We start from the raw sequence: 27,396 nt of genomic DNA, 5'->3' as shown, positions 1-27,396 counted from the left end.
TCGAGATGTTGACTTGTTTTCATCTCAGTGTGCCTCTTAGTCATTTCTTTTCTTCTCAGTTCTGGTGCCTCCTGCAGTTTGCTTATCAGAGCGATGTACACATAGGCCTGGACGGGGACCTGATTTGATCCCAGTGCTGTTTGTCTGCCAAGCAGATGTGTATTAAAATGTGCATAAGAAAAAGAAGCAAGCTGGGCTTACTTAGAAATTTCTTCAATTTGCACAAACTCCATTGGTAAAAGAGATTATTTTTTTCTATGAAAACCCACAACACACGTATGTTAATAGCCACTTAGATCAAGACAAATTCCTGTTTGGCCATTTGGGTCCTATCACTGTGCCTCCTGCCGACACATAAAGATGGTGACTCAGTACTCAAAGACGTAAGACTTGTGTCAGCAGGTAGCTTTCTTCTTGACTGTAGGATCTCTTTGCTCCTAGGAATGAATGACTTCGACAGCCTTTTAAATGGTTTTGTCCAACTTGAAAGAGTTTATTATTTTTTTCTTGTCAGGTGTTCTATCACTTACAAGGTGTTAGAAGTGACTCCAACTTTGACTCAGGTCTTTGTGTCTTGTGCGTGTGTGTTTTAAAACAGCTTATTTTCAATGTGATAAAGGCATCTGAGAAACAAGCCTTCACTCACTGAGTTAACAATATGGCCACTGGCCTAAACCATCTAAAAAGAAAGGGAGAGTGAATATCGTTCATTACATGGACATACGTGGGCATACACAGGCACAGCACACACACACACACACACACACACACACACACAATTGCATTACATAAAAATATTCTGAGCCATGTTTTCTGGACTATTCTAGATCTGACCATTAATAGATGGACATACTTTACCTTTTAAGACACAGACATCTACCTCAGGGCCATCTGATCTGGCAGTTGAAAAAAAGGACTGTTAGGGCAAAAACCCGGTGGTGGCAGGGGGTGGGGGCAGCCCCATATATCAGGCAGTTGAATCCAGAAAGGAGAGAGAGAACTAGCCAGACGGGGGTTAAATCCAAAGCCAAGAAAACACAGAGTCAACAGGAGGAGGACGAGGGGAGGTGGCATGGGAAAGCAACCTGTGAGCTACAATCAGGCACCATTTGCTCTGGGTCTTGTTTGCAAATCTGGGCTGTGTGGGGGCAGCCAGAAAGAGCCAGAGGCCAGCAGGCAAATCCTTCCCACATTCCCGCCAGTGGCAGAAGTGCTGGACCCACAGGCAGAGCCCGAAGACCCCCATCACTGCCCTCCCTCCCGGTTAAGAAATGTCAGACAGCATTTCTAGACTTCATCATTTCAACCCTGACACAGAAGGGGCATCCAAGGCCTGTGGTGTAGATATGACATACAAGGATTGTGTTGGGAAACACTTGTCCAGCACGTGGGAAACCACCCGAGTTCCCATCTACTTCCTCATCAACAACTGAGTTTCAAGTGGATGACAATCAACCTTCACTTGCAACAAACACCAATTTCACTGGGTTATGTCTCCAAGCCACCTACGACTTTTTATTAGCTCTTCAGCTGTATGTGGATAGTACTGCCACTGTTCATTACACTTGGACTTGCAGATAGGGAAGTGTGTATGTGGAATGGTGTGTGGGTTCATTCATGAGATTCAATGCCAGTGAACAAAGCCTTTGCTTTAACTTTTTATTCATTATGGCACAAGAACTTGAAGAAACACCACTGAAAATGTCATTGCCAATATGAAAATTAAGAGTAGCATGTTTTATAAAAAAAAATCTTTTTCTATGATACACATTCCCTTATGAAGTGAAAAAAAAAAATCTCATAAAATACTTAAGCGAATTGCCACCTGCTGGTCAAAAATTGCTTTGCAGTTGAAAAACTTCAAATTTTTACTGAAGTATGGTAGGAACATTTTACATTGCACAGAAAATTACCAAAAACATTTCCTCAGCCTTTGGCACAGTGTAAATACAGAGCTCCGTTTTTTTCCAAATATGATTTACTTCACAAAGCGCTGCATATAATTTGGTTAATACTGATGATGGGGCAAAAGGAAAAACCATGTTCTGTAATTTGAGTACTCTCTTTTCACCCAAACACTTTATAGTTGGATTCCAGTTTATAGTTTTGAAAAATACATAGAAATCGTACATTATAAATATATATTATATATGGTCTATATAAAGTTGAATTTGACCTAAAATGGGAAGGACAAGTTCTTAATTATTCTTTCTTTGTCAGGCACGGCCTTTCTCTTGTTCAATTAACTGAATTCTTTCTAAACAGATTCTAAAAATATATTCCATAATGTATCAAATTTAATATTTTCCTTAAAACATATTCAATATGAAAAGGCATTCAGTGACTATATTCTTTTTGTATCTCACTACTATATAAAAATATGGCTTCTCATATTCTGTTCTATTTTGCTTTGTTAGTGTTATTCTTAGGCATTGAAAGAAGGGCTGTCCCCAGTTAAAAGCTATGGCAAAAGCACAGAAACCCGCTTGTGCATATTCTAGAACATTCTATAGAATCTCATTACTTAGAATAAGTGACTAAAAAATGTGTTCCTTCTGTTTTCTGTGAATATAACATATAGGATTATCATACATAATCTGTTACAGAATATACAAGAGTCAAAACTGAAGTCACATAAATACAATTAAGCTATACCAAAGCGAGAATTTTATCTTATACAGAGCCAATGTGAATAGCTTTTAGATCGGACGTTAGCATACATTTTTGTTTTTTTCTGAAGGCTGGCTATGCAATAGAATCTTATTATAAAGGGTCAGGGTCCTAGGGTGCTCTATCTTTAAGTGTACTGACGTTTCTCGTGTTGTTTTTTTTTTAAAGTGTAAAAGAAGAAAAATAAGTAAGTGCCCAATTGTCCAACACCCACTTTTTCCCCTACTGAGTGGAAGAAGGCTGTTTGGGAGGTGAGGGGTGAGCGTGGGGGGCTCAGACCAGCGTTTCCGGGAGTGCATCGGGGTTGTCGGTGGACAGGAGCTCCCAGATCTGCCATCGCTCCCTCTGCCAGTCGAGCCAGTTGGGTTCCCCCAAGGTCTTACTGTTCTGATCGCCGGCGGGACTGGGGTAGGCGCTGCTCGCTTTCTGCTGGGCGGCCTGGTGCCCTCGCTGCGGCTCGACTGTTTGGCTTCCCTCTTGCGAAGCTGTTCCGGAGCCTTCTTCCAGCCTCCGCGGCCTCCACAGCGGTGGCTCGGCGGCTTGGTGGGCCGGGGATGCGACGGTTGACTTTCCTGGACCAGGATAAGGAGGAGGAGGCCGCTTGTCGTGCCTGGCACCCTCTGCAGGTCTCTGGGGCAGGGGCTTGGCTCTCCTCTGCAGCCAGGCCCCCTCCGGCTCGCTCTCGGCGAGGTCCTCGGCGCTGCTCAGAGTCCAGCACGGCTCCGGCCTCGGCCTCGGTGTGGGCTGCCCGCCGCCCTGGATGTGGGGCGTGCTGCAGACGCGGGCCACCGGGGCGTGCGCCCTCGCCTCAGCTGCCGGGCTCGTGGTCTGAGTCCTCCGAATAGCCTGCGCACTGCTGTCCAGTTCTGTGGGGCTCCCCTGCCAGCGGGGCCAATTGGGGGACAGGTTCCCTTGAGACAGGGAGCACGGCCCCGGGCGGAGGGAGCTGCTTTCAAAAATGTTGCCGTAGGAACCTGGGAGCCAGAGAGAAGGACGAGAAATGCAATTGGTTTGTAGCCTCCCTCTCGGGATGCCTTGCAAGTTTCAAAACAAAAAAACTTTTTTTTAAAGCACAGGACATGTTTAGCTGTGGCTGACTACAGTAGAAAACTTCCTAGTAAGAGACCTGACCATGCTTCTTGCTGATCAGCACAATTCATGTAACAGCTCCAAAGACAGACGCCTGGACTCGGGCAGCTTCACTGTCAAATGAGACTAAAGAGTCCTGTGCCTTAATTTCTGCCTTCGGAAAGCCCCTCTCTGCCGTGCTTATGGAAACTTTCTGAACCTAGAAAGTAAAAGGAACGTTCTCTTCCTGTTCAGTGCAACTTGCAATTGGGAAGAGACATACTTACAGTGTTTCCATGTTTCTCTTGTGTCAATCAAAGCTGTAGGAATAAATGAATTGAATCAAAAATGCCCCATTTAGTGCCAGAAGGGGAAGGCAGCAGCCCATGTGAATATTCTACCCCTGCCACTGTCGGGGAGACTGGCTCCTTATTCACCCATCATCCCCTTTCCTTCCTGGATGATATTTCCCAGCCTCCCTTGCAGTTAGGAGGGCCACATATATAAGGTCTGGCTAACAAATGTGGAGGTGTGATGGAAGCCATTTCTAGGCCTGGTCTAGTAGGAAAAACACCAAATGCACTCGTAGTTGTCTGGACTTGGTCTCTTCCCTCAACTTCTAGCCCACAATGGAGCAACCATGGAAGACTCTGAGGCCTCTGAGGATGGGGGAGCCACTGGCTAGATGAAACTTGAGCTGAGCCCCTGCATGACTGGAACAGAGTATTCCCACCCCTCATTACCCTGCACAACCCACCTGGACTGCGGAGTGAGGATAAATCAACCTGTGAAAGGTTAAGCCACTGACATTTAGAGGATGTTTGTAACCTTCCCTAACGGATACAACTTTCTTCAGGAAATTGAAAGGAGAGCAAAAAAAAGTGTGTTTCACAAGCAAATGAGGAGTTCCTGGGGCATATGTCCCTAGGCTGCCTGTCTCCTGTTGATTTGCCCTATTCTCTCATTTCTTAAAAAGTAAGCAGGGAGATCATTTTGCGGGGAGAGGGGCATATAAACATGTACACAGGGACAGATCAGACTTGAACCAGCAGAGGGAAAACAGAGCAGGATATCTTGGAATAATTTATCCTTGGGGGAAAAGACAGTAAAGCAGCTCATGGGATAAGGGGAGATGTACTTAGATAATGGCTCAATACTCAAATACTCAAACTGGAGTAGAGGCCATTAAAATAAAAATGCACCATGCTTTAAAAATGTAATGTGGGAAGTATTACAAAACAATGAAAAAGGGAACACACACACACAGGGAAACAATAAAACAATTCACACACTTCATATTATATGCCCTCCTCCAGGGGATCTTCCCAACCCAGGGATCGAACCCAGGTCTCCCGCATTGCAGGAGGATTCTGTATGGTCTGAGCCACCAGGGAAGCCCTCATATTATATATTAACATATATTCCAGATGGATTAAAGAATTAAGTGTTAAAATAATGAAATATTGTGATGGAGAAAAGTGTATAGATGACTAATTCGCCAATGCTTAAGTACAAGTTAAGATTAATTTTGTGAAAGAATTCACACAAAAGAGAATTACTCGTGTAAAACCATTAAAAAAGTATCCAGATATGCAAAAAGGGAGAAAATGCAAGGAATATCAGTGGCAAACAATGTGGTCAAAGGGTTAATGCCTTTATTATAAGAAGAGTTTGTAAGAATCAATTTAAAAAACACTAGCATACATAAATAGCCAATGACATAAGGATAATCTGTGGGTGAAATTCAGCTGATTAATAGAAAAATTGAAAAATACTGGTGAGAAATACAGGCAAATGATAATAATAAACACAATTTTGTTTTTTAAAGAAACCCAAATGCAAACCCAGTGATTTGCAATACCAATGAGATTAAAGTGACATGGACAGTACCATGAAATGGCACTGCCACTATGGCTTATGGAACACAAGCCACTGTATCCTCTATGCAATGTGAAGTGACTATACCTCTGAATTCTTGGATAGGTTCATTATATTTTGACCCACTTTCTTATTCTGTTTTGTATTTTTTTGGGGGGCTGCATCACACAGCTTGCAGGATCTTATATCCCCAACCAGAGATGGAACCCAGGCCCCCAGAAGTGGAAGCACGGAAACCTAACTACTGGACCACCAAGGGATTTTCCTATTTTCCCACTTTCCTATTTCAGATTTATAACTGGCTTTCTAAAATTTTGTGAACTCTTTTTACAATTTAAAATACAAAATCCAAAAAGTACCTAAAAGAGGTCCCTGACATTAACTTATTGCAACATCACTAAAAAAAATGGGAACAACTCAGTGGTCCCAACACTGGGCTATAAACTATGAATATGCATCCAAAATACTACACAGCCCTTAACGACAATAATGGAAAATGCCTGGAGGATGAAAGGTAGACAAATCATATAAAGGCACACAGTCAGAATGAGTATAACTATCTTTAAAAACTCTTGCAAATGAAAGAAAGTCAAAGATTGATGTACTTTGGTGGAAAGGTATAGCTTTATCTCCTTTTTCCCTATTTCCAGCTGGGAAATGGGATATTTCCTGCCATATCAGTAAACAAGGATGTCACAGCCCTCAGTGATTGCAGCCTTCCAATGTGAGCCACCCTGAAGAAACTCAGGAAAAAAAAAGAATACCTGTCATCTAGCAGCCATCAGATGGTGGCCACTTCCTGCAGCCACTCCCTGTGGTGAGCCCTGAGGAAGCTCAGGACATGAAAATACAGGATACTGGCCCCAGGTAGCTGAGGTGCAGATCAAAGGAATGATTTCAGTGAGCCCAGGCTCTTGCATCTTCCCAGGCAGAGAAAAGTGCTAAATTCCTTAACTTGAGATATCTGGTTTTCCTTTAATTAACAATAATCTGTTGACACTCAGACTACCTGCCCTTTGTCGCAAACGTCTATATAACCTGGCTCCTTCCCTTGCCTCCTCAGAGCAGTTCTCTCACACTACTCCAAGTCTCCCCAGCTTGGAGTCCTAAAAATTCCCCCCAAATAAAATATAACACTCAACTTTTAGGTTGTGAATATTCCTCCTACGTCAACACAGCATTTTTCAAATAATATCTGAGAAGCATGTAATACGATGATAGTAAGGTGAAAAGCAAAGAAAATTAACTTTAAAAATAAGTGCAATATTAGTTTGAAAATATAATCCTTTACCTGTCATTCCTGGGTCTTTGGATCCACTTTTTAATGTTGAATGCCAAGTTCCCCAGATATTGAAAGCCTCCTCTGCCATATCTAGGAAGAAGTGTAAAAAAAAGGTATGTAACTCCAAATGAAAACTGAAGATTAAAAATAAATCAATAAATATTTTTATGACACCTCTTCTCGAAGTATTGTATTCGAGATTGTGATGGATACAAGACAGAATATGATGCAGACCTGCCTTTTAAGAGGCCTATTCCATTTGGGATTCACGAAAAGGCTCTTTCTCTGTGATGGCTGTGGTAGACAGAGTAAGTCATGATCCCCAAAATCTGTGAAGATGTTATAGTGAAAAGGGTCTTGCAGGTGTGCCTAAGTTCTGGATTTTGGAATAAGGAGATGATTCTGGATTATCTGTGTGAGCCCAGTGTAATCACAAAGGTCTTTATAAGAGGGAAGCAAGATAGAAGATGCTATGTTGCTGGCTTTAAAGATGGAGGAAAGGGCCATGAACCAAGGAATGCAGGCAGCCTCAGAAGCTGGAAAAGGCAAGGAAACAGATTGTTCCCTAGAGTCTCCAGAAGGAAGAGAGCCCTGTGGACCCATTTTAGATTTCTGACGCCCAGAACTGTATGATAATAAATTTTTGTTTTAAATCACTAAGTTTGTGTTCACTTGTTATGGCAGCCCTAGGAAATGAGTAGAGTTGTCATGGGTGACAACAGCTTCAATCGCATCAACATAGAGACAGAGGAACAATGGTTATAGTTTGTTTATCTTGCCTACGGAATACTCCTCTGTGGCATCAGCAGTCACAGTCCTACATGTGTTTATTCATACACCCTCCCTAATCTGTCTGTAAATATTTACAGCCTAAGGTTCTATCTTAGGTGTTCCCACCATCTCATTTAATCCTTACTACAATCCTGAAACCTAAGAGCATCTCAGGTGGCTCAGTGGTAAAGAACCCACCTGCCAATGCAGGAGACATGGGTTCAATCCCTAGGTCAGGAAGATCCCCTGGAGAAGGAAATGACAGCCCACTCCAGTACTCTTGCCTGGAAAATTCCATGGACAGAGGAGCCTGGCGGGCTACAGTCTGTGAGGTCACAAAGAGTCAGACACGACTTAGCATCTAAACAAACAAATTCGGCAACGTGATGATAATGACTATTTCTAGAAGCAAATGTCTCCTGGTGCTTCCCTGTGTTCAGCAGTTCATATGTGTTCATTCTCTCATTTAATCCTGAAGAGATGTCCCTGAGTCCATTTCACGGATGAGGCAAGTACTTTCACATTTTAAAAAGAAATGTTATGCCTGATGGAAATACCAACTACTGTTTTCACTGTAAATTAAAAGAAATTTTTGAAAGAAATATTTGTGAAATAAAAATAAAGCTGCTGTGATTAAAAACACCAAAAAAAGGGAGCCCTTTCAGAGTGACTCTTCAGAGAAAACTATATATTTGTGATACAGCAGCAAGAATTTGTATTTTGTCTTCCAGTGATCAGTTTAAAAGTGTCCTGCGAGTCCTGACCCTGAGGAATTGTTCTGTGGAGGGGGAGTACAAAATTGAACATTCAGTGGTCAAATCCATTTGAGAAAAGCTGCAAACCAACCCCTCCCTCCCATCGTGGAAATTCATGGTGCCTGCTAGTAGTGTAAAGATTTTTGAGAACTTGTACAGCAGAGAAACAGTTCACTTGGTTAACTCAGGCTTTCCCAAATGTTTTGACCATGGAAATCTTCTTTTGCCTAAAAGTCATCATTGCCATGGAGACTTATTTGGAACTTGCCTGCTCCTTATATAGTGAGTTCAGCTTGTTCTCTGTATAAAAGTAACAGCAATGGCGGGGTGCCATCTTAGACTAAAAGATATGTACCCAAGCCCACAGGCCAGGAGCCAGCAAGTTCCTCGGATGCTGGAGGGGAGAGTCAGCTGGGACTGTCTGGGGCTCACCGCGCTGGAGACTGCTTCCCACCTAGCTGGGTGTGCAGGGATTTGGACCCAGGATGAGTGTTTGGCAGGTCCTCAGTAAATGCTCATTGAATTAGAGAAACATGAAACAAGGAAGGGTTGGAGACCAGGTCCAAAGCGCCCACACCAGGCCACAGGTGCAATCAGAGGGACTGGATGAATTACCTTTGCCAAGCCTTGGTCCAGGAGAACTCTCCCTCGACTTCGAGGAGGGCAAGTGGCCCACCCGGCGCGCACACGGCTCCGGCCCTTTGTAAAGCTTCTCTGAGCCCCCCGGCACCGCGTCCTCTTGCATAGCCAGCAGGGAACGCTCAGACAGCACAGGGGAGTTGTTGTCATAAGGGGAGAGGTCTCCGCTGGAGGCCTTGTTGGAGTCTGTGGACGAGTGCCTTCCTCCCATGGAAAAGGAGACTTCAGACCTCAGCATGTCAGGGCTTCTGGCACAAGGAGACAATTACAGGTGCGTGAGTGTGTTAGCAATGAGAGACCAGATTCAAACCAGCGGACAGGTTTACAAATGACGGCAGGAGAATGTGTGGACACAGGGGCTGAAACAAAAGAGTTTCTGAGCAAGGTTCCATGTCAATCAGGTGAAAGCGTTTCTATGAAATGGCCAGCAGATGGCAGCAAAACCCAACAGATGTCACAGGAAACGGCAGGGCGAAGTGATGAAACCCTTCAAGGTGCATCGCTGAAATGCCTGTTGGATCAATCCCTGTTTCCATTTAAAAATTAAAATCTGATGCTCACTATCTGTTAAATAGGGAAAACTGTAGATAACTCTAGCTTTCCTCAATATCCTGAATTAAAAATAATTCAGACAAAACTATGAGTGAAACGTTACATGCAGTTTATGGACACCTTTTCTCCTTTCACCCAAATACTAATGTCAATCAATCCATCCTTCCTGACAACGATGATGATGGTGGTGGTGGTGGGAATAACTGTTTTATGGATAAAATGGTGGCTAAAAAGATAAACATGACCGTCACTGGAATCCATGGTATTTAAATACACCTAAAAGGATTCTACAAGGCATGCGTGCTTTTACAAATTGATGTAAAGCATACTAATGAGCGTATCCATTAAGTTTTATATGAGCATGAGTTGTCACAGCAACAGAAATAATGGGGAAAATGTGAGCCGAATAGGGAAACAAGAACATCAGGAACATGACAAGAGTGTTTGAAGTCTTACCTGGGAACATCTGTATTTTCTACTTTCCTCAAAACAGTGGCCCTGACAACATCTTAAAGGGAAATGATCACAGATTGATTAAAAGTTCCCAAACCTGCTTCTGCTGCCCCCCCACCCCCACCCCTCGCCCCACTTCACTTCTCTGGTCTTTACTTTCTTTTGGATTAATTTTTCAAGACAAATCCTTGGTGATCTTATAGAAGGTAACCACATGCCTGAGCAAGCCCTTCCTAATCTAAGGGTTCTGTGTATGCAGGAGGAGAAAGGATGCTGTCAGGGGGTCCAGCTTCACTGGGGGCTCGGGCCAGGCTTACTGACAGGGGAAGGCAACTCAGCTGTGACAAGCTTTCCCTGTCACCGAGGCAGTTAGGGCCCCAAGCACTTTCTGCTGAGGGAATTTCTTAACCACATGGAATAAACAGTCCTTTCCTTGCCTACTCTTTAAACCAATGACTGACGACCTTATGGGAAAGAGCCAGAGGACAACCCACGAGGATGGTTTTCCAGAAACTTCAGGCTTCCAATGAATGAAGGAAAAATAAAAGGAACTTACTACTACTGCTGGAAAGTGGAGGAAAAAAACGATTTAACTGCCATCATTTAATTAAAGGGGGAAACTCTCTCTGATTCTATGGAGGGAACACAGGACAAAACAAACAGACCCTTGTCTGTCATCATGGGGTTTGACTCTCATTGGGGACACTCCACTGTGAGAATGAGCAAATACAAGTGTGTTGAACTGGAAGCCACACAGAACTCAGCTCAGAATCTGGGTTCTACATTCTGACCGGGGCTAGACATCAAATTGCTGGGCTAACTTCAGTTGTTTTTCCCTGTTTAGTTGACATTTTTCCATTCATTAATGAAAGTGTCTTATGTCTGCTCGGCAAGAATAAGTCACAGTGTTATTTCGATAAGAGTGGGCACATAAAACCTGCTTTAATGACCTGTTTTAAAGAGAGTCTAGTCAATTCCTTTGCCAAATTAAAACATCTATCAGGGCCACAGATACTTTTGGGCCCCCTTACAACAGGAAGAGAGTTTTGGAAAGGTCGTATTATAGCTCATGGAGACCACAATGGTTTGGTCTCATATCTTGCTCATCTGTCTTACAAAACATACAGAAGAGAATATATAGAGCAAAACATAAGTTGCAGATTCAGTCAACAGTCAACGTGCATCAGGAAAAACACCCCATGAAAGAAATTTCTTGAACATCTCAAGTACTAGGGACAGTACTTCTGACATGGCAGCGTCCCCATCATCTGCGAAATGCATCACTGGTTGGAAATGCGAATTCGCAGGCTGCCCTTTGGATCTCCTGACGGGACTGGCAATCACAAGCAGGGCCCAGGGCCAAGTGAACCCGCAGGGCCCCACAGTGAGAATAATGACTAGAATTTCAAGATGGTGACAACAGATCATTAAGCCAAATGGGTGCTGCTTCTGAGGACTGAAAGGGAACCTCTGGGTGCAGGGCTTTAAAAGCCCTCCAGGTAATTTTGATACTTGGGGGAAGTCAGATACCAAACCTGAGATACCAAGCCTACCTGCCCTCCCTCGCCCCATAGATGTGACCGTGGGCTATGGATCTCCTCGGAGGCAAGTCAGCAGAGAGACCACAGGTACTGGCCACAGCCTCAGCCCTGGTTGGCAGTGGGGGCAGTGGGCTGGTTCTGACTTCCAGCTGGCAGGGCTACATCGGATTAGAGGAGAGAGCGTGCCCATTGCAGCCAGCTCCAGCCTGCAGGAGCCAGATCGCTGAATGCTATCTGGTTATGGATCAGAACATGATAAGGGGAGGGGGCAGGAGGGGCCAAGCTGCCTTTCTCTGCTGTTCGGTGTCATTGTCCAAGTCAAGCAACCGAGGTCACCATAGCTGTAGCCCCCATGAGGGAGAAACCGGAGGAGGAGGCCAGAGCTAATCCCTGGGGGTGGAGGCGAAAGCGGCAGACACAGCCCATGGACCTCCTCAGTGGGGCTGGGGTCACCCCCAGGAACATGGGCAGGTGGGGGATCCCTCTTTCCCCAGCCAGTGTACCTAGCCATGGAAGCTGATGCAGGTTGAGTGCACATGGCGAACAGCTTGGGTAGCCTCTTATGTGAAGCAACCCCTTGGCCTGGCAGAAGCACATAAGTTGACGTGTATATAGAATTCATTGTGTGGCAGCAACTGGATGAAGTTACCGTTAACAACTCTGATCACACGTCAAGAGAGGACTGAAAGAAATGAGGGGATGTTGATGTTGCATGGGGCGAAGACTCTGAAAATGTATTTGATAGATACTGTTTAAAATCATGGGCTCCCCTGATAGCTTAGCTGGTAAAGAATCCTCCTGCAAGGCAGGAGACCCCGGTTTGATTCCTGGGTCGGGAAGATCCTCTGGAGAACGGATAGGCTACCCACTCCAGTATTCTTGGGCTTCCTTTGTGGCTCAGCTGGTTAAGGATCTGCCTGCAACACGGCAAGCCTGGATTTGATCCCTGGGTTGGGAAGTTACGCTGGAGAAGGGAAAGGCTACCCACTCCAGTAGTCCAGCCTGGAGAATTCCCTGGACTGTATAGTTTAAAATTATTCAAAATCAATAGTAAAATGCCTTGTTTTATGCTTACAGTTGGTGGCTCTTTTATATGTTTAAAGTATTTCCTATTTATCATTTTAATTTCTCAGCAGAGGTCAGTAAGGTGGTGGCCAAATTTGCCCAAGAACCCACGCCCAAGGGTTGTCTTTCTACACGTGTGCGTATGCGCTCAGTCGTGTCCGACTCTCTGAGACCCCATGGTCTGTAGCCCGCCAGGCTCCTCTGTCCATGGAATTCTCCAGGCAAGAATACTGGAATGGGTTGCCATTTCGTCTTCCCGGGCGATCCAGTCCCCCAGGATCCAGTCCATGGATCAAACCTGCATCTCCTGCACTGGCCAGCGGATTCTTTACCACTGGGCCACCTGGGAAGACTTGTCTTTCCACACGAGAGCCCACCAATTAATGAAATAAAATGATTATATTTATTCCTCAGAAGTCTCACTATAATAGTGGGAGTTCAGAGTTTTCAAAAATTTTAGTGTCACTCCATTGCTTTATCATTAAATCAACTGGAAACAAATCCAGGACCTTCCCTGTGAGTATCTTTGAAAAAAATGAGACAAGCTGTCACTGATATCTTCTCTAAGATTTGCCTCTAAGCTAATTCGCCTCTTGGAAGACAATTTTAAGTTCAGCGCTCCAAGTAAAGGGCTAAAATATTCATGTGTTTATTTATAGAAAATATTTACTCTAAGCAGTGAGACATCGTTGAGAGGCACATGGTGTTCTGTCTCTCTAGGTGTTGGAATTTCATGGATTGAGGTGGGGAATGCTGAGTGGATACACTGCCAGTTGACATGGGTTTGCCTCCATGACTGGAGAGCCTTCCCATGAGCCCTGAAAGCCTCGGGACCATCCACAGCATGCATGGCCAGTCTCGGCCAACCAAACAGGCATGAGATGGACACGGAGAGCGAATTGCTTTCTCACCCTTAGCTGGTCCTTCCAGGTCAGGGTGTAAACACGCTGGCAGGGTACTGTGGGCAGGCCTGCACTGCAGCCGGAGGCACAGAACTCGTTCTGTGGATAGACGGAAAACTCCGGTTCAATCACCGGAAATGGCCGGCCCGGCCCCTGGCTGAGCGACCCCAGTAAGCAACATCCTTGGGGATTTCAGACTTGCTTTGGTTTCATGATTGGTTCAGCCGGGAACTGATAAACCCTCCGTCTGTTGGAACTCAAAGCACATAACCATCGTTGACGCTGTTAATTGTAATTGGAAAGGAATCCACTGCCATAGCCACTCTGGATTTATGGAAGATTTTCACATTCATCATGTTCACTTCTGCAAAACATCCCTTATGCAGAATCCTAGGGACAAAGGCAGCCCACTCCAAAGAGAAGCTGACATGGATCCACACTCCCACCAGGAGATAGACATTAGAACTTGCCCAGGTTTCCTAAAATTTTTGTTGCTATTTTGTTCATTGTAGATCTTTGGCGATGACATTGGTTTTTAAAAATTGCTACATTTAATTGTTGTTCATTTTGACGACTGTTTTAGCACACCCTTAAAACTGGCACCTCACTTTCCTCACCCTAGTCCCAGCCCTGCTCTGTTCTGTTGCAAATGCCTGTGTTTATCACACCTTGTCTTCTTTGATTCTGTTCTCATCCCCTACTTCCTTACATCCCTAAATCAAGGAGGGGGGGAATCTATTCTAAGTATCTTTGGAAAAAAAGAGCATATAATTCCAATAAATATACCAGACAAGCAATTAAAAAACTAGAAGTCTTGCCTTTTTAGTAATATAAATCTCTTCTAATCTCCTCTTGGCATTCCATTTTGGTTGAAGCCAAAAATGTAAGTAGACAAGCACAAGGAAAAAGAATGAATCCTCCTTTCACTCCCCCAGTTCAGTTGTCACATACAGAAGAGGAAACAACTCAAATGGAAGCATGAAATTCCCAACTATTACTAAATGTTTCATCTTTCAAAACAGAAATTATGATGAGGATGTTCTTGTTCTTGGTTTGACACTCTTTTGAAAATTTACTTGTCCACTCCAAATAAAATCTTATGCAGTTGCCACGTGGGGCACGGGAACCTAAAACCTTATTTAGGTATGTGAATTGATGGCACAGAACAGAAGCTTCAGGAAATAAATCAAAGAGTCGGAAGAGAATAACGAGGGAGCTCGTGCATATCACTGCACTTACAGAGTTCATTTTAGAAGCTACTGTTGCTTTCCACTCTGTGGTCTTCCTGAAAATCCTTTCCATTCTTGCCTTTTATAGCCCTTGTAGCTGAGTTTTCACTAAATAAAATCTTCAGAACAAGAGTTCTGTCCATTTCCATTGCACCACAGCTTATCCAGGTCCTCCACCTCATGACCTGCAAACGGAACCGCTTTCTGTCCGTTTCAAACTCTACCTGGCCTGACGCGATCAGGTCACCTTCCCAACTTCGGTGCCTTTCGTCCTCACCCCTCTTTCCATTCTAGAACCATGCCACCATCCCGATGCCAGTTAGATCAGGTGGGCTTTGCCTTTTCCCAGAGTGCCACAACTTAACATGGATGGGTTCTCTCATGCCATGTTGCCTTTGTAAGTTACTGTCTCATGGACAGCAAGGCAGAATCTAGTGACACCCCACTTAAAACTACTTACACCTACTTACCAACTACTTTGGTAAGTAGTTATAAATGAACAGAATGATGAAATGCCAAGCAATGTGATAATGATCATTAACGAATACTAAGCATTTATTTAAAGCCGGATACTAATAGCCAAATAACTATAAAGTTAGTACGACTTTTTCCTATTTTTTTTTTTGGCCGCATGGCATGTGAGATCTTAGTTCCCTGACCAGGGAGCGAACCTGCACCCCCCTGTATTGTATGTGCAGAGTCTTAACCACTGGACTGCTAGGGAAGTCCTCATCCCAGTATGACTTTTTATCTCTAGTTTACAGATGAGGAAACTGAGACAGAGAGAGAAATTGATTTACCCAAGACAGCACAGCTAACTAGAAGTGGAAATGGGATCTGGACTCAGGCAATCTGGCTCTGAATTCAAACCTCATGACCAGCATTTTATATCATATAAGTGTGTGCTATTGATGGGTAATTGGCATGCCAGTGTTGCCAGCATTGGGGTCCTGCAATTTGTCAGCACTGTAATCTATCATGACCATGATCACTCTAATTCTTCGCCACTGCTTCTTGGTTTAGGCATCACCTCTAAGCTTGCCATTTAAGGGCTTCTGCCCTCTGTGCTGGCCAGCTTTTTTTACTGTGTCCCCAGCCAGCTGACATATTTACTTTTATGACCAGGCCCTGGTTCAAGCTCCCCAAACATCTAGGCCTATTGACAACCTCTCCAGCCCTACAAAGTTCCCTTCAAATCCTTGCTCTTCTCAGAAGCTATCCATGAGACAGCAGGAAACATTTCTTTCTCTTCTCCAAAGTTCATGTGGATTTATGGTCTGGAGCACTGGTTGCCTTCTCTGTCAACACAGAGCCCCCTTTGGAATGTAACAAATCACCTAACCTCAACTCTCTGGATGACAGGAAATATGTAGTATCTACTGGGGCAGCTCTCAGCTGGCAGTTCTTAGCCTGGCCACTTGAGAGAGAATCACATGAGGGCTTTGAAAATCCCCGTGTCCAGACTGCACCCCAGAATAAGTGAATCCGAATCTCTAGGGGGGCACCCAGGTGGAGGTATTCTTCAGGTTCCCCAGGTGATTCAAATGGGGAGACAAGGCTGAGAACCAGGGACCCAGCACATACCATTTGTCCCTTGGAGTATCAACAAACCTGCAAGCTCTTAAAGATGTGAGCTTTTATAAATAGGATGGATAAACAAGAAGGTCCTACTGTAGAGCACAGGGAGCTATACTCAGTATCTTGTGATAAACCATGTTGGAAAAGAATCTAAAAACTGAATGTATATATATGTGTATACATATATATATGTACATATGTGCACAACAGAATCACTTTGTGGTATGGCAGAAATTAACACAATGTTGTAATTCAACTATACTTCAAAAAAAATGGAAAAAAAATTGCCTTGAGATTTTAAGCTTTTGCTCCTCAAAGTGTGGACCATGGCCCAGCCATATCACAGTTCCATCTGAGGGTCTGTTAAAAATGCAGTTTCTCAGGCTCCCTCCCCAGACATACTGATTCAGAGAGTTTTTTTTAACAAGAACTCCTGGCGATCCAGATGCACAGTAAAGTGGAGAAGCACACTTTAAAGCCTGCAGAGACTATCTACAGCTCGAGGGTTAGGACTTGCAAGCCTCAAATGGCCATTAAAAATCCATATTTATTTGTTAATGTATGTATTTTCATTTCCTGGCAGCATTATCATCCTTCTGAGCTGCTGTCTGACCTGTATCCAGACGGAAAAACTAAACACTCACTTCTCCTTACTTAGTCAGTCTTCTCCCAAAGATTTCTGTTCCATGGCACTCATCTCTGCCATCTTCCATGCTCCTGTGAGCTCACCTCCCTTTCCTTGAAGCCCTGTCACTCACCTAACATCTTGGAATAGGGTCAGCTTGCCTAGGCCTTGCGATTCTTGTTCCTATGGGGACAGGCAACAGAAGAGGCCAAACCACTCTACAGCTTGGGATGGGCTTAATATGATTCCTCCTTTTCCTAAGATCAGAGAAAGAAAGGCCCATTTATTGGTGTTTATATGCAAAGAGTGTACTTGAAAACCACACAGAAATAACTTCTATCACCTATTCTTCAACGTATAACATTCATGTGCTTTTAAATGCCATGTAAAAGCAAGAAATTCGGCAAGTTAAAAATCAGTGTTTTTTTTAGGTGTGTGTTTTCTAGCTTTCCCACAGAGAAGTGGTTTAAAGGCAGCTTGACGGGGGATTCACAGAGAGAAGGCCACAATGTCTGTTCCCTTGCAGGGGAAGGAAATAAGTTCCTTTAAATTCTGGTCGCACAAGATCTACTGCGAAGAAAAGCCCTGTGTTAGTTTAAATTAGAATCTACACCTTGATGATAGCTAGGTATCTCAGGAAAATTTAAGAAAACCTAATTTTCTGATATGAAAAGTAAGACCATGAAATGCTAGCCCATGTATATAATTTGAATTAATTTTTATTCTCCCTTGCTCTTAGGGCTTGAATCTAGGCAGAATGTCTTACTTGAAGCAGAAATTATCTTGATAATGATTTGCACAGAAATGGATTTTAAAAAGTGCTCTTGAAAGGATGATCCACTTAAAAATTCTTCACTGCTCTATAGGACACAGAGTGAAACTGAACTGAGCAGGGTTATGGACGTAATGACCCAGAAAAGAAGGAGGCCTGAGCAGTGTGCAATTTCTTTCCACCAAGTTTCTGTAAAGAACATAATGTTTAAGCATTTGAAATAGTTTTAAATGAAAATTAGTACATCAAACTCAACATCAGTATAAAAGAACAATTTAATGCATGTCCATCTTTCCAAGATACCACTGAATAAGACAGACCATTACAGTATTTATGTATGACTAAGAGAGAAAATGCTATGAAGACATGTCACTGATTATAAGATTAATCTCAAACTTATGGATACCAAGGAGGGGAAGGGCTGGGGTGGATTGGGAGATTGGAATTGACATATACACACCACTATGTGTAAAATAGATAACAAATAAGAACCTGCTGTATAGCACAGGGAACTCTACTCAATGCTCTGTAATGACCTATATGGGAAAAGAGTCTGAAAAAGAGGGGATATGTGCATATGTGTAACTGATTCCTTTGCTGTACACCTGAAACTCACACAACATTGTAAAGCAACCATACTCCAATAAAAAATTTATAAAAAAAAGATTAATCTTAATTTCAGGGATTATAAAACCTGGGGGAAAATGTGTCTTAGAATTGTTGAAATTCAGTAGATTAAAAAGCACAGCATAAATGATACTTTCACGAAGGATCACAACTTTTCCTGTCACAAATTGAGGGTTTGGTGCCTTGATGGCAACATCGCTCCTGGTTCATGATGCAATATTGTCCCCTTAACTGGCTTTGTTAAATATTTGGCGCCCTCCATACACTCTGCCTCTATAGCCAATGGTGAAGAGAAATCATAAAATCTAACCAGCAGAAAAAATTCAGTGCTTCTTCTTTGGGGGAAAAAATGGTGGCAAACCATAGCCTACAGGGAGGCTTGTATTTTCCTCATTGCAAACATGGGGGCCTGTGGAGACCAGTGTGCATTTCTATCAAAAGGATGCTAGCTATAAAGAGTGGGCAAGTCGAGAGGGTGAACATGTCTCATTTCAAATGGCCACCTAGGCCTTGGCTGAGGCCTGTCCTGTGGTTTGGTGATGCACCTATCCCGCTGGTGAGTTACACAGGTAAGATGCATCCAGGCGCATCCTTGGGGGCTGCTAAGCACAGTTTTAAGCACTGTAGAAGTGGAATCACTGATGCATATCACTGTCAGTTCCTGCACTTCCTGCCAGTGTGATTTAGTGGCTTTTTCTTTTTTTTCTGGTAAACACAGTCTCAAGGGGCTGGAAAAAGACAAAAAATGAAGCAGAAAAATCCCCAAAGGCATTTTGTAATTTGACAAGTCAATTGGTAAGACAAGGATTTTCTTTTTAGGGGGACAGATCAGATTTGCCAGGAAGTCACCAAAATTCCACTCAAGTCACCCTGCGTGGAGCTATGTAAACTTTTCTAATTCTTTGGAAATGGAAATAGACATCCCCGAGATGATTTGAGAAGATGGCAAAACAAGCATACTCACGAAGACTGGGAGGCCTTCCTTCTGAGTAGATAATCCACCACATCCGGATCGGTCTCTAACAGGCTGATCAGCACTTCATTCTGCAGATCCGGGGGAACCTGCACGGACCAAGTGTCAAGGCATAAATAAAACCACTCCAGCAAGAGGTGAACTGTGGTCACTGGCAGGCTGACAATAGCGTCTAAAAGGATGCCTCAAAAGTTATCTACAGTCTATGGGGTCGCACAGACAACAAAAGTTATAAGAGAACAGAGGGATTTGTTGGTGAAAACCAAATCTACACCAATCCATGCAGCCAGTTTCATTCTTAGAACAAACTGGATGATTACCAGAGAGTCATACTCACTGGGCTTCCTGGTCGCTCAGACTTACTGTAAAGAATGTGCCTGCAATGCAGTAGACTTGGGTTAAATCCCAGGGTTGGGAAGATCCACTGGAGAAGGGAATGGCAACCCACTCCAATATTCTCGCCTGGAGAATCCCATGGATAGAGGTACAGTCCAGGGGGTCACAAACAGTTGGACATGGCTGAGCAAATAACACTTTCACTTCACTTTCATATTCACTACTCAATTCAATTCAAGTGGGGTGAACTGTCACTCCACTTGTGACTGGAGATAGACCCTAACCACTTGGAACCCTCTGTTGCTTGGACTCGATTTTCTTGACTTTGAATGAGCAAAATATCGTGGTTAAGAGGACTGGTGTTCATAACTTCTTGTCCAAATGGGGACACTTTCTAAGTTCATATTTATAACTATGCCAAGACAACAGGCAGAAATGGGGACTGTCTTGGGTGGTTCTGGAACATATGATTGGTTTATTGGGCACAGACCCTGCAGCCAGAGGCTGCTTGTGTCTGAGTTCCAGTATATGGCTGTTGGGCTTTGGGCAATGGATCTAACCTTTCCAGGTCTCAGTGTTCTCATCTGGAAACTAGAGACAGTAAGAGGACTCACCAAAAGGGCTGATTGATGTGGTGATGTAAAGGACGCATTACATGTTGAGAACTTAGAAACACCACCTGGCAGATAGCAGACACTCAAAAAATGCTGCTACTACATTTGCAGATGCCACTTTGCCATTCAGTGCCTGCCTCCACTTGTTTCTTGCATCCTGGTCTATCAACAATTAAGAGTTTTTGCTTCACAGTGGGATGAGGCATGCTCTAGAATGTTATAGATGAGCATCATGTGTTTCTCTAAGCTTAATCCTCAGGGCATGAGAGGACGGCCTTCCAATCCTAAATCACTCATGTAGGACTTTTCTAGAAAACAAGATTGAACTTGGCTCCAACGGTTTTCTACTCTGTAGATGCTCAACCAAAGGAAATTTCAACTATTGAGGGAAAATACATTTTCATTCTGATTCTCTCACATGTGAGCTCAGAGACAAGACTCTTAAAAACTGTGGGGACAAGTCTTCTGAGAATAAGTGGTTGGTGGAAGAATTTGCCTCCTGCCTCTTGCAGAACTCAATTCATCTTAACTCTAAGAAGCTGGAAACAATTTTATTAAGAAGAACAGGGATGAGAAAGCAACAAAATGTTTTCCTCCTTTCATAAATCTGTTCTTCCTACTTCATTCTGAATCTTCATTAATGACTTTGTCAAACCCTAGTCACACAGGCTAAAAAGCTGGGTTGGATTCAAGCTTCTCTGTGTCCTTTCCCCTCCACATTCAGAGCCAGGAAACCCACTTGATTTCATCTCCAAGATGCCTGTTACTTCTTCCCTCTTTTTTCCATTCCAGCTGCAATGATCCAAGTTTGAGCCCTCATTATCCCTTTGGAGTTCTCATCTGTTAGCCATTACCAGCTGTCATTTCCCTGACAGTCATACTGCAAGTTCCCTCTGAGAAACTAACAGCTCCCCAACCTTCAGCTTGAGGGTGAGGTGTGCCCTCGCCTAAACCAATGAGTCTTTCATCCCCAGACTAAAGCATGGGTGCTTGAGTGATGAGCATGTGACTTCATTAGAAGCAATGCAAAGCTGTGAGAAGTCCCCAGGGACTTGGGAGAGACAGGATACAGGGCCTGAAGATAGTGCTGACAACTGAAGAAACAATTCCAAGAAATGGAGAGAAAGAAAAAGGGGTCCCTTGACATCATTTGAGTCCCAGGTAAAGCCATGCCTGAAGCCACATTTGCTCTTAGATTGTTCAGCTGTGTGAGCCTCCAAATTCCTTAAGCTGGTTTGAGCTTTTAGTCGAAAACAAAGATCCATCTTAGATGAGCCTTTGATACAACAGCTTGCTAACCTGTTGTTGTTCAGTCACTCAGTCATGTCTGACTCTGCGACCCCATGCACTGCAGCACGCCAGGCTTCCCTGTCCTTCACTGTCTCCCGGAGCTTGCTCAAACTCATGTCCATCGAGTCAGTGGTGTCATCCAACCAACTCATCCTCAGTTGCTCCCTTCTCCTCCTGCCTTCAATTTTGCCCAGTATAAGAGTCTTTTCCAATGAGTTGGCTCTTCGCATCAGGTGGCCAGAATACTGGAGCTTCAGTATCTAACTTGCGTACTCTCTGTTTCCCTCAACACGTATGTCAAATTTCTTCTCTGGTTGTCACAATGCTCTGATCAAGACACTTGACCAAAACCCTTTTTAATCAAAGCCATCCCCTCACTTGCTTGCCTCAATCTGTTCCCATCTCTGCCCCTAGCTGTCATACCCACACACATTCTACTTCAGTACCACTGTGCGTCTCACTCTGACCTTTTCCCACCTCATCCCTTTAATTCATTACATAAATATTTGGTGAATGCTTCCCGAGTGCCAGGCACTGGATTCTGGGATTCAGCAACAAACCAAACAGACAAGAATTCATATCTCCTTGAAGCTGACAGTGAATATGGGAAGACTGGCACTAAAGAAATAAACAGAAAACATAGCAAGGATCACCTGGAGAAAGATAAAGCCAAGACAGGGAACAAAGAATCCTGGGTGGGAGCGTGCCATTTAAATGGGATTGTCAGAGAAACTGACATTTTAGCAGAGAACAGAAAGGAGGAAGGAATTGGAGAAAATCATTCCAAGGAGAAGGGAGAAAGAAACAGCAAGATGCTGAGTCAGGAGCAGCGAGGAGGCCAGGGAAGTTGGAACAGAGTGAGAGGAAGAAGGCGAGTGGTAGGAAGGAGGTCAGGTAACCAAGGCCAGATGTTGTGGAGTCTTACTCCATGATAATGATTTCTGCTCTCAACCGAAGTAGGCAGGGAGCCTCTGGAAGTTCTGAGCAGAAGACGAACACAACTTGTCATCACTCTGGCTACCGAGGTGCTAGGAGATTGCAAAGAAGCAAAGGGTGAAGCTGGGAGCGCAGATGGGGGAATTGTTGTCGATACATCCAGAAGAGAGTGAGGGAGGGCCAAGCCAGCGTGGTGAGTGGATGAGAAATATTTGGATCCTGGAGACAGTGAAAGTAGAGACCATAGCAGCAGCTAATCGACCGGGTGGAGAGAGACAAGGAAGAGGAGAGGGAGCAGGGGATGAAGAAGAGAGGCTGACGTCAACGTTCCCAGGAAGGACCGGCTTGCTGTTTACTGATACAGAGAAGCTGCAGGATGAGGAGGAGGCTGGGGGTAGAGCCTAGGACTGTGGCTTCCCTAGTGGCTCAAACAGTAAAGAATCTGCCTGCAATGCAGGAGACCCAGGTTGGCTCCCTGGATCGGGCTTATCCCTGGAGAAGGGATAGGATACCCACTCCAGTATTCTTGCCTGGAGCATCCCATGGACAGAGGAGCCTGGTGGGCTACATTTCATGGGGTCGCAAAGAGTCGGACACAACTGAATGACTAGCACTTTCACTTCACTTAGGTATAAGAGTGAGAGGCCTGTGAGACATCCAAATGAAGGAAAGCTCTACTAAGTGATCAGGAATAAGGGTCTGGGGTTCAGGAAGAGTCCTGGGTGGAACATAGAAATTTGGGGGACACACATATAGATAGTACTTAAAGCTCAGTGACCAAGTGCAATGGCCTAGGAATGAGAATGGAAGGAGAGAGGAGCAGGACTTTAGGTCCAGAATGGGAATATCTGTTCTCTTACTTTATTGAATACATTAAATCAATTAAAAGACTGACTATGTTTACAAACAATATGACCCAACAGATACACATGATTCCATCAGTTTTTCTAAAAGTAAAATTCAAAGGGTGAAAATGAGAAGAGAGGGAACTCATTAAAAAAAAAAATGAACTGCGAAGCAAAAAATGGTATAGGCCAACAATGTATACAATAATTTTTTTTTTTAAAAAGAAACTTTCACGAGCAAATTAGGAAAACTATGTGTATTTTTGTCCAGTTAGTTTAATTTAAAATTTCCTATGCTTAGACATGTAATAAAAAATTTTGCTCCAAGCGCCAAATCCATTCCCACTAAGAATAAACAGTTGGAGTGGATGGCCTTCAGAGTGGTGCAAACATCACAATATCAATTCTCTGATCAACTCAGGTTCATTATTAGAATAGCTTACATGAGGGATCATTATTTGAAAATAACTTTGCATACATTTTCAAAAACCATTCTGCAATTCAGAGTTTTACTCATTCAACTAGGCTTCATTCCTAACAAATTACAATTACTGACGTTTATTTTCGGTAGCATATGTGACCTTTACTTGGTAAGCAATGCAAATAGAAAGGGTCAGTGCTATAACCCTATCTACAGTTCCTTTCTAAAAGACTCTTGGTACTATTTTGCCTTGGAGACACTATTTACAAATGACTGAAAAAATATAGCTTAACTATGTATGGATCTGTGTATTGCAGGAAGGGTAGGTACTATTTTCCTATGTATTACACAAGACTGACTACAGTGTATAATACATAAGCCATTACTTTAATTAATTTATTCATAGCCCATCTTGTTACAACATGATTTAAAGCAGCTTTCAGAATTCACATGATAAAACCACGTTTGTTTAAAAAATAAAGGAATAGTTCAGAAAATTGGAGCCAGTGGGAAAATGAAAGTAGAGAATTTGAAATGATGCCTGGAACTGACTTTTAATATTCATACAACAGCATTCAGTGCTGTTTTCCCAATAATTCCTCTTATCTGGGTCCACATTTGCACATTTCATTTCCTACTATTTAATAAAAATTTCAAATTACTGGCTCAGTTCAATAGGATGAGTATTCATTTTCTATTAATTTAGATACTTAATAGAGAAACCAAAGTGAAGAGAATGACCTGACAGGAAATAGCAGCTCACAGTGCGGAAGAAGAAATACCCAGGCAGACCATCCACACACACATTCCTTTTCAGTAATTAGGATGCTGTTGAAAGAATATCTGACCAGGAATCGATAGCTCCTGAGCTCCAGTTTTGGCTCTGCTGCTTATAATTAACGTAAACTTGGGAAACATCAACCATCTTCTTTAGGATTCTGTTCCTCCATCTGGAAATCTGAGCATGTCCTATCTGTCCCCTTCTCCTTTATGGGGATGCTATGTGGAGCAAAGGGCTAACAAATTTGAAAGTATCTGAAGAGTTGCAAAGAACTTTAGAATAAAAACTGTATTGGAAATAGACAAAATAAGTCAAATACTTAAAAGAAGAAACTAAAAGCAGATCACTTGGAGATGTGAATATTTGTTCTGAGATTTTTTTTCTTGCCTAACAGCCATCAATTTCCACCTCTTATCCTGGGTGCTTGCAAAGAAACATGCCTATTCTCTTCTGCCTAACACTTCTGGTGGGTAAGGAAGTTCTGGGATTTCTTCTCAACATGTCTCCATTCTCGGCTGCCCCTTGAATTTCTAGAGCTACACTGTATGACCTCTTGAAGCTAGACTCTGTGTAGCTTCTACCTTTTGGCTTTTTCTCTTCTGTCAGACCTCAGGTCTTTGGGCTGGTCACATTGTCAGAAAGCAGGGATTATCTGACTTGACTGCCTGGAACTTCAAGAGGTTGCAGTTCTCTGTCAACTGGCCTCCTTCACAGCTACGTCAAGATCATATGGGCCAATCCTGGCCAAGGGACCCCAAGGGGGGTCTTGTGGAAGCTTCTAGAAAAGGCTCTCCTTCATAATGACAAGAGATGCAGGAGAGAAAACATCTCTCTTTGTGACTGGATGTGATAATGGCTGCAAGAGCTGCTGAAAATGATTGTGGCCTCTTCAGCTAAAGATGGTGGACCAGAGAGAGGATAAGTGCAACTGAGCTGCTAAAATTGTGCCCCCAGGCTTCTTCTTATGTGAGATAATATTGAATTGGCCAAAAAGTTAATTAGGGTTTCTCCAATGGCACCCCACTCCAGTACTCTTGCCTGGAAAATCCCATGGATAGAGGAGCCTAGTAGGCTGCAGTCCATGGGGTCGTTAAGAGTCAGACAAGACTGAGCGACTTCATTTTCACTTTTCACTTTCATGCACTGGAGAAGGAAATGGCGACCCACTCCACTGTTCTTGCCTGGAGAATCCCAGGGAAGGGGGAGCCTGGTGGGCTGCCGTCTATGGGGTTGCACAGAGTCGGACACAACTGAAGTGACTTAGCAGTAGCAGCATAACATCTTTTAACAAATTTTCTGGCCAGCCCAATAAATCCTGATGTTTGCCACCACCCATAGTTGACTGCAGTTGCAGTTGGAACTCCTACCAGCATATCCAGGACCGTTCACTCACCTACTCATTCACTCACACACTCAACTTTATGCTCTTTCAGAACACGAGCTAGGCTGGTGCTTCCTCTGCAATGGATACTGAATGAATGTTGTTGGAATTGCTACAAATACTAATAAAAAATAACCCAGGATTATTGGTCTTCATGGTGTACACCAGTCTAGTTGTTTCTCTCTTCTTGGAAGCGGTACCAATCTCAGGCTATAGGAAAGTTTCCTTGTTACTCATTTTTAGACTTGGAAAATAAATTTCCTTTCCCAACTGAGGATCACTAGAATTTTTCTAATAAGTTCTTAAACTACTGTTGCCATCGATACAAAAACTCTAAAAATGAAATGTATGACTCAATAATCAAATTTTTTTCTTCTGGGACTTTGTATGTAGTGAAACGGAAACTAAGGAGTAGAATCATAAAAAGCATATTACTTTTTTTAAATCAATCAATTCTGAACATTTACATGAAGAAACCAAACCCATCCCAAAAGGGCTTCTTCCTTTACAATTTATTGTTTCAAAGCAAAATCTCCATTGGGTTTTACTCAAGTATTTAGCAACTTTAGATATTTTCTAAGGGTACCATATATGGTTGTGTTTATTTGGAGACTCAACTCCTTAGATTTTCATATGTTCCTTCAAAGGATAATGCTATTTCAAAACTCAAAAGAACTTTGGACTCTCCTGCTTGAAAGAAAAAATGTAAACACTGCACATATGAAGGAATAAAACTGTCACAATTAAAATCCACCCTATCAAATTAAAAATGAAACATTGAATGATTGCCTCGGGTGTAACTGCTATGATGTATTTTATCCCATAAACCACAGAGAGGGAAAGATGGTTTGAGTTTTCTCCATTTGCTAAGTCACCATAATAAACCATTAAGGGCATCTGGGAGAGCAGTTCCCAGGACCCAATCCTGCTGCTCTGTCTTGCCAGCAGGTGTTTCACACCGATCCACCACTTGGCACTGAACCGAGAAGGATGCTTTGCATTGAGAACTTTAACGCTCCCCAGCAGAAGTGGATGTCACTGAAAGTCATGATGACATTTCTTTTCAGCTAACAAACACACTCAAGAAATCGCTTTGGCTATTTATGGGAGCAAAAGCTCAAACACAGGCAGGCCCAGCCTTGGACCTTTGTGCAGCTCTGGTTTGGAGGATGGCTTGATATTATGTAAAGAGGTCTCAGTGCATTTGAAGGGTCAGGATGCATTAAGAAATTCAAAAAATTTTTCTCACGTGCCAACCCATGCCACACAGCGTTTCTGGCAATTAGGAAGCATTCATGAACAAATACAGTCTAAGAGCCCAGGATTCATGGAGCTGTGATGGGGGATGACTCGTGGAAGATGAAGAGCAAGGAGTAGTCTTTGCTCCATGGCAACAGGTTACAGGAAGTGGA

At 43.3% G+C, this 27,396-nt stretch overlaps 1 protein-coding gene across 7 annotated transcripts in view; it reads right to left on the bottom strand.

Annotated features, from left to right (window-relative positions):
- Positions 1 to 1,645: 1,645 nt before the first annotated feature.
- Positions 1,646 to 27,396, bottom strand: part of ARHGAP6 (Rho GTPase activating protein 6) — a 543,203-nt gene continuing 517,452 nt past the window's right edge. For 6 of the 7 annotated variants that reach the window (XM_019956011.2, XM_070784356.1, XM_070784354.1 and 3 more), the window contains 4 exons: positions 19,372 to 19,469; positions 9,040 to 9,311; positions 6,908 to 6,988; positions 1,646 to 3,644 (listed from right to left, as the gene is read on the bottom strand). In XM_019956011.2, coding sequence (XP_019811570.2) covers positions 2,944 to 3,644; positions 6,908 to 6,988; positions 9,040 to 9,311; positions 19,372 to 19,469 — 1,152 coding nt within the window. In that variant the 3' untranslated portion in view covers positions 1,646 to 2,943. The remainder of the gene's footprint in view (positions 3,645 to 6,907; positions 6,989 to 9,039; positions 9,312 to 19,371; positions 19,470 to 27,396) is intronic. The other variant, XM_019956013.2, reaches the window with a different exon arrangement.

This window comes from Bos indicus, chromosome X, assembly GCF_029378745.1.
Source record: "Bos indicus isolate NIAB-ARS_2022 breed Sahiwal x Tharparkar chromosome X, NIAB-ARS_B.indTharparkar_mat_pri_1.0, whole genome shotgun sequence".
Lineage (NCBI taxonomy): Eukaryota > Metazoa > Chordata > Mammalia > Artiodactyla > Bovidae > Bos > Bos indicus.
The sequence above is the reverse complement of the archived record's forward strand: the minus strand, read 5'-3'. Positions and strand labels throughout refer to the sequence as shown.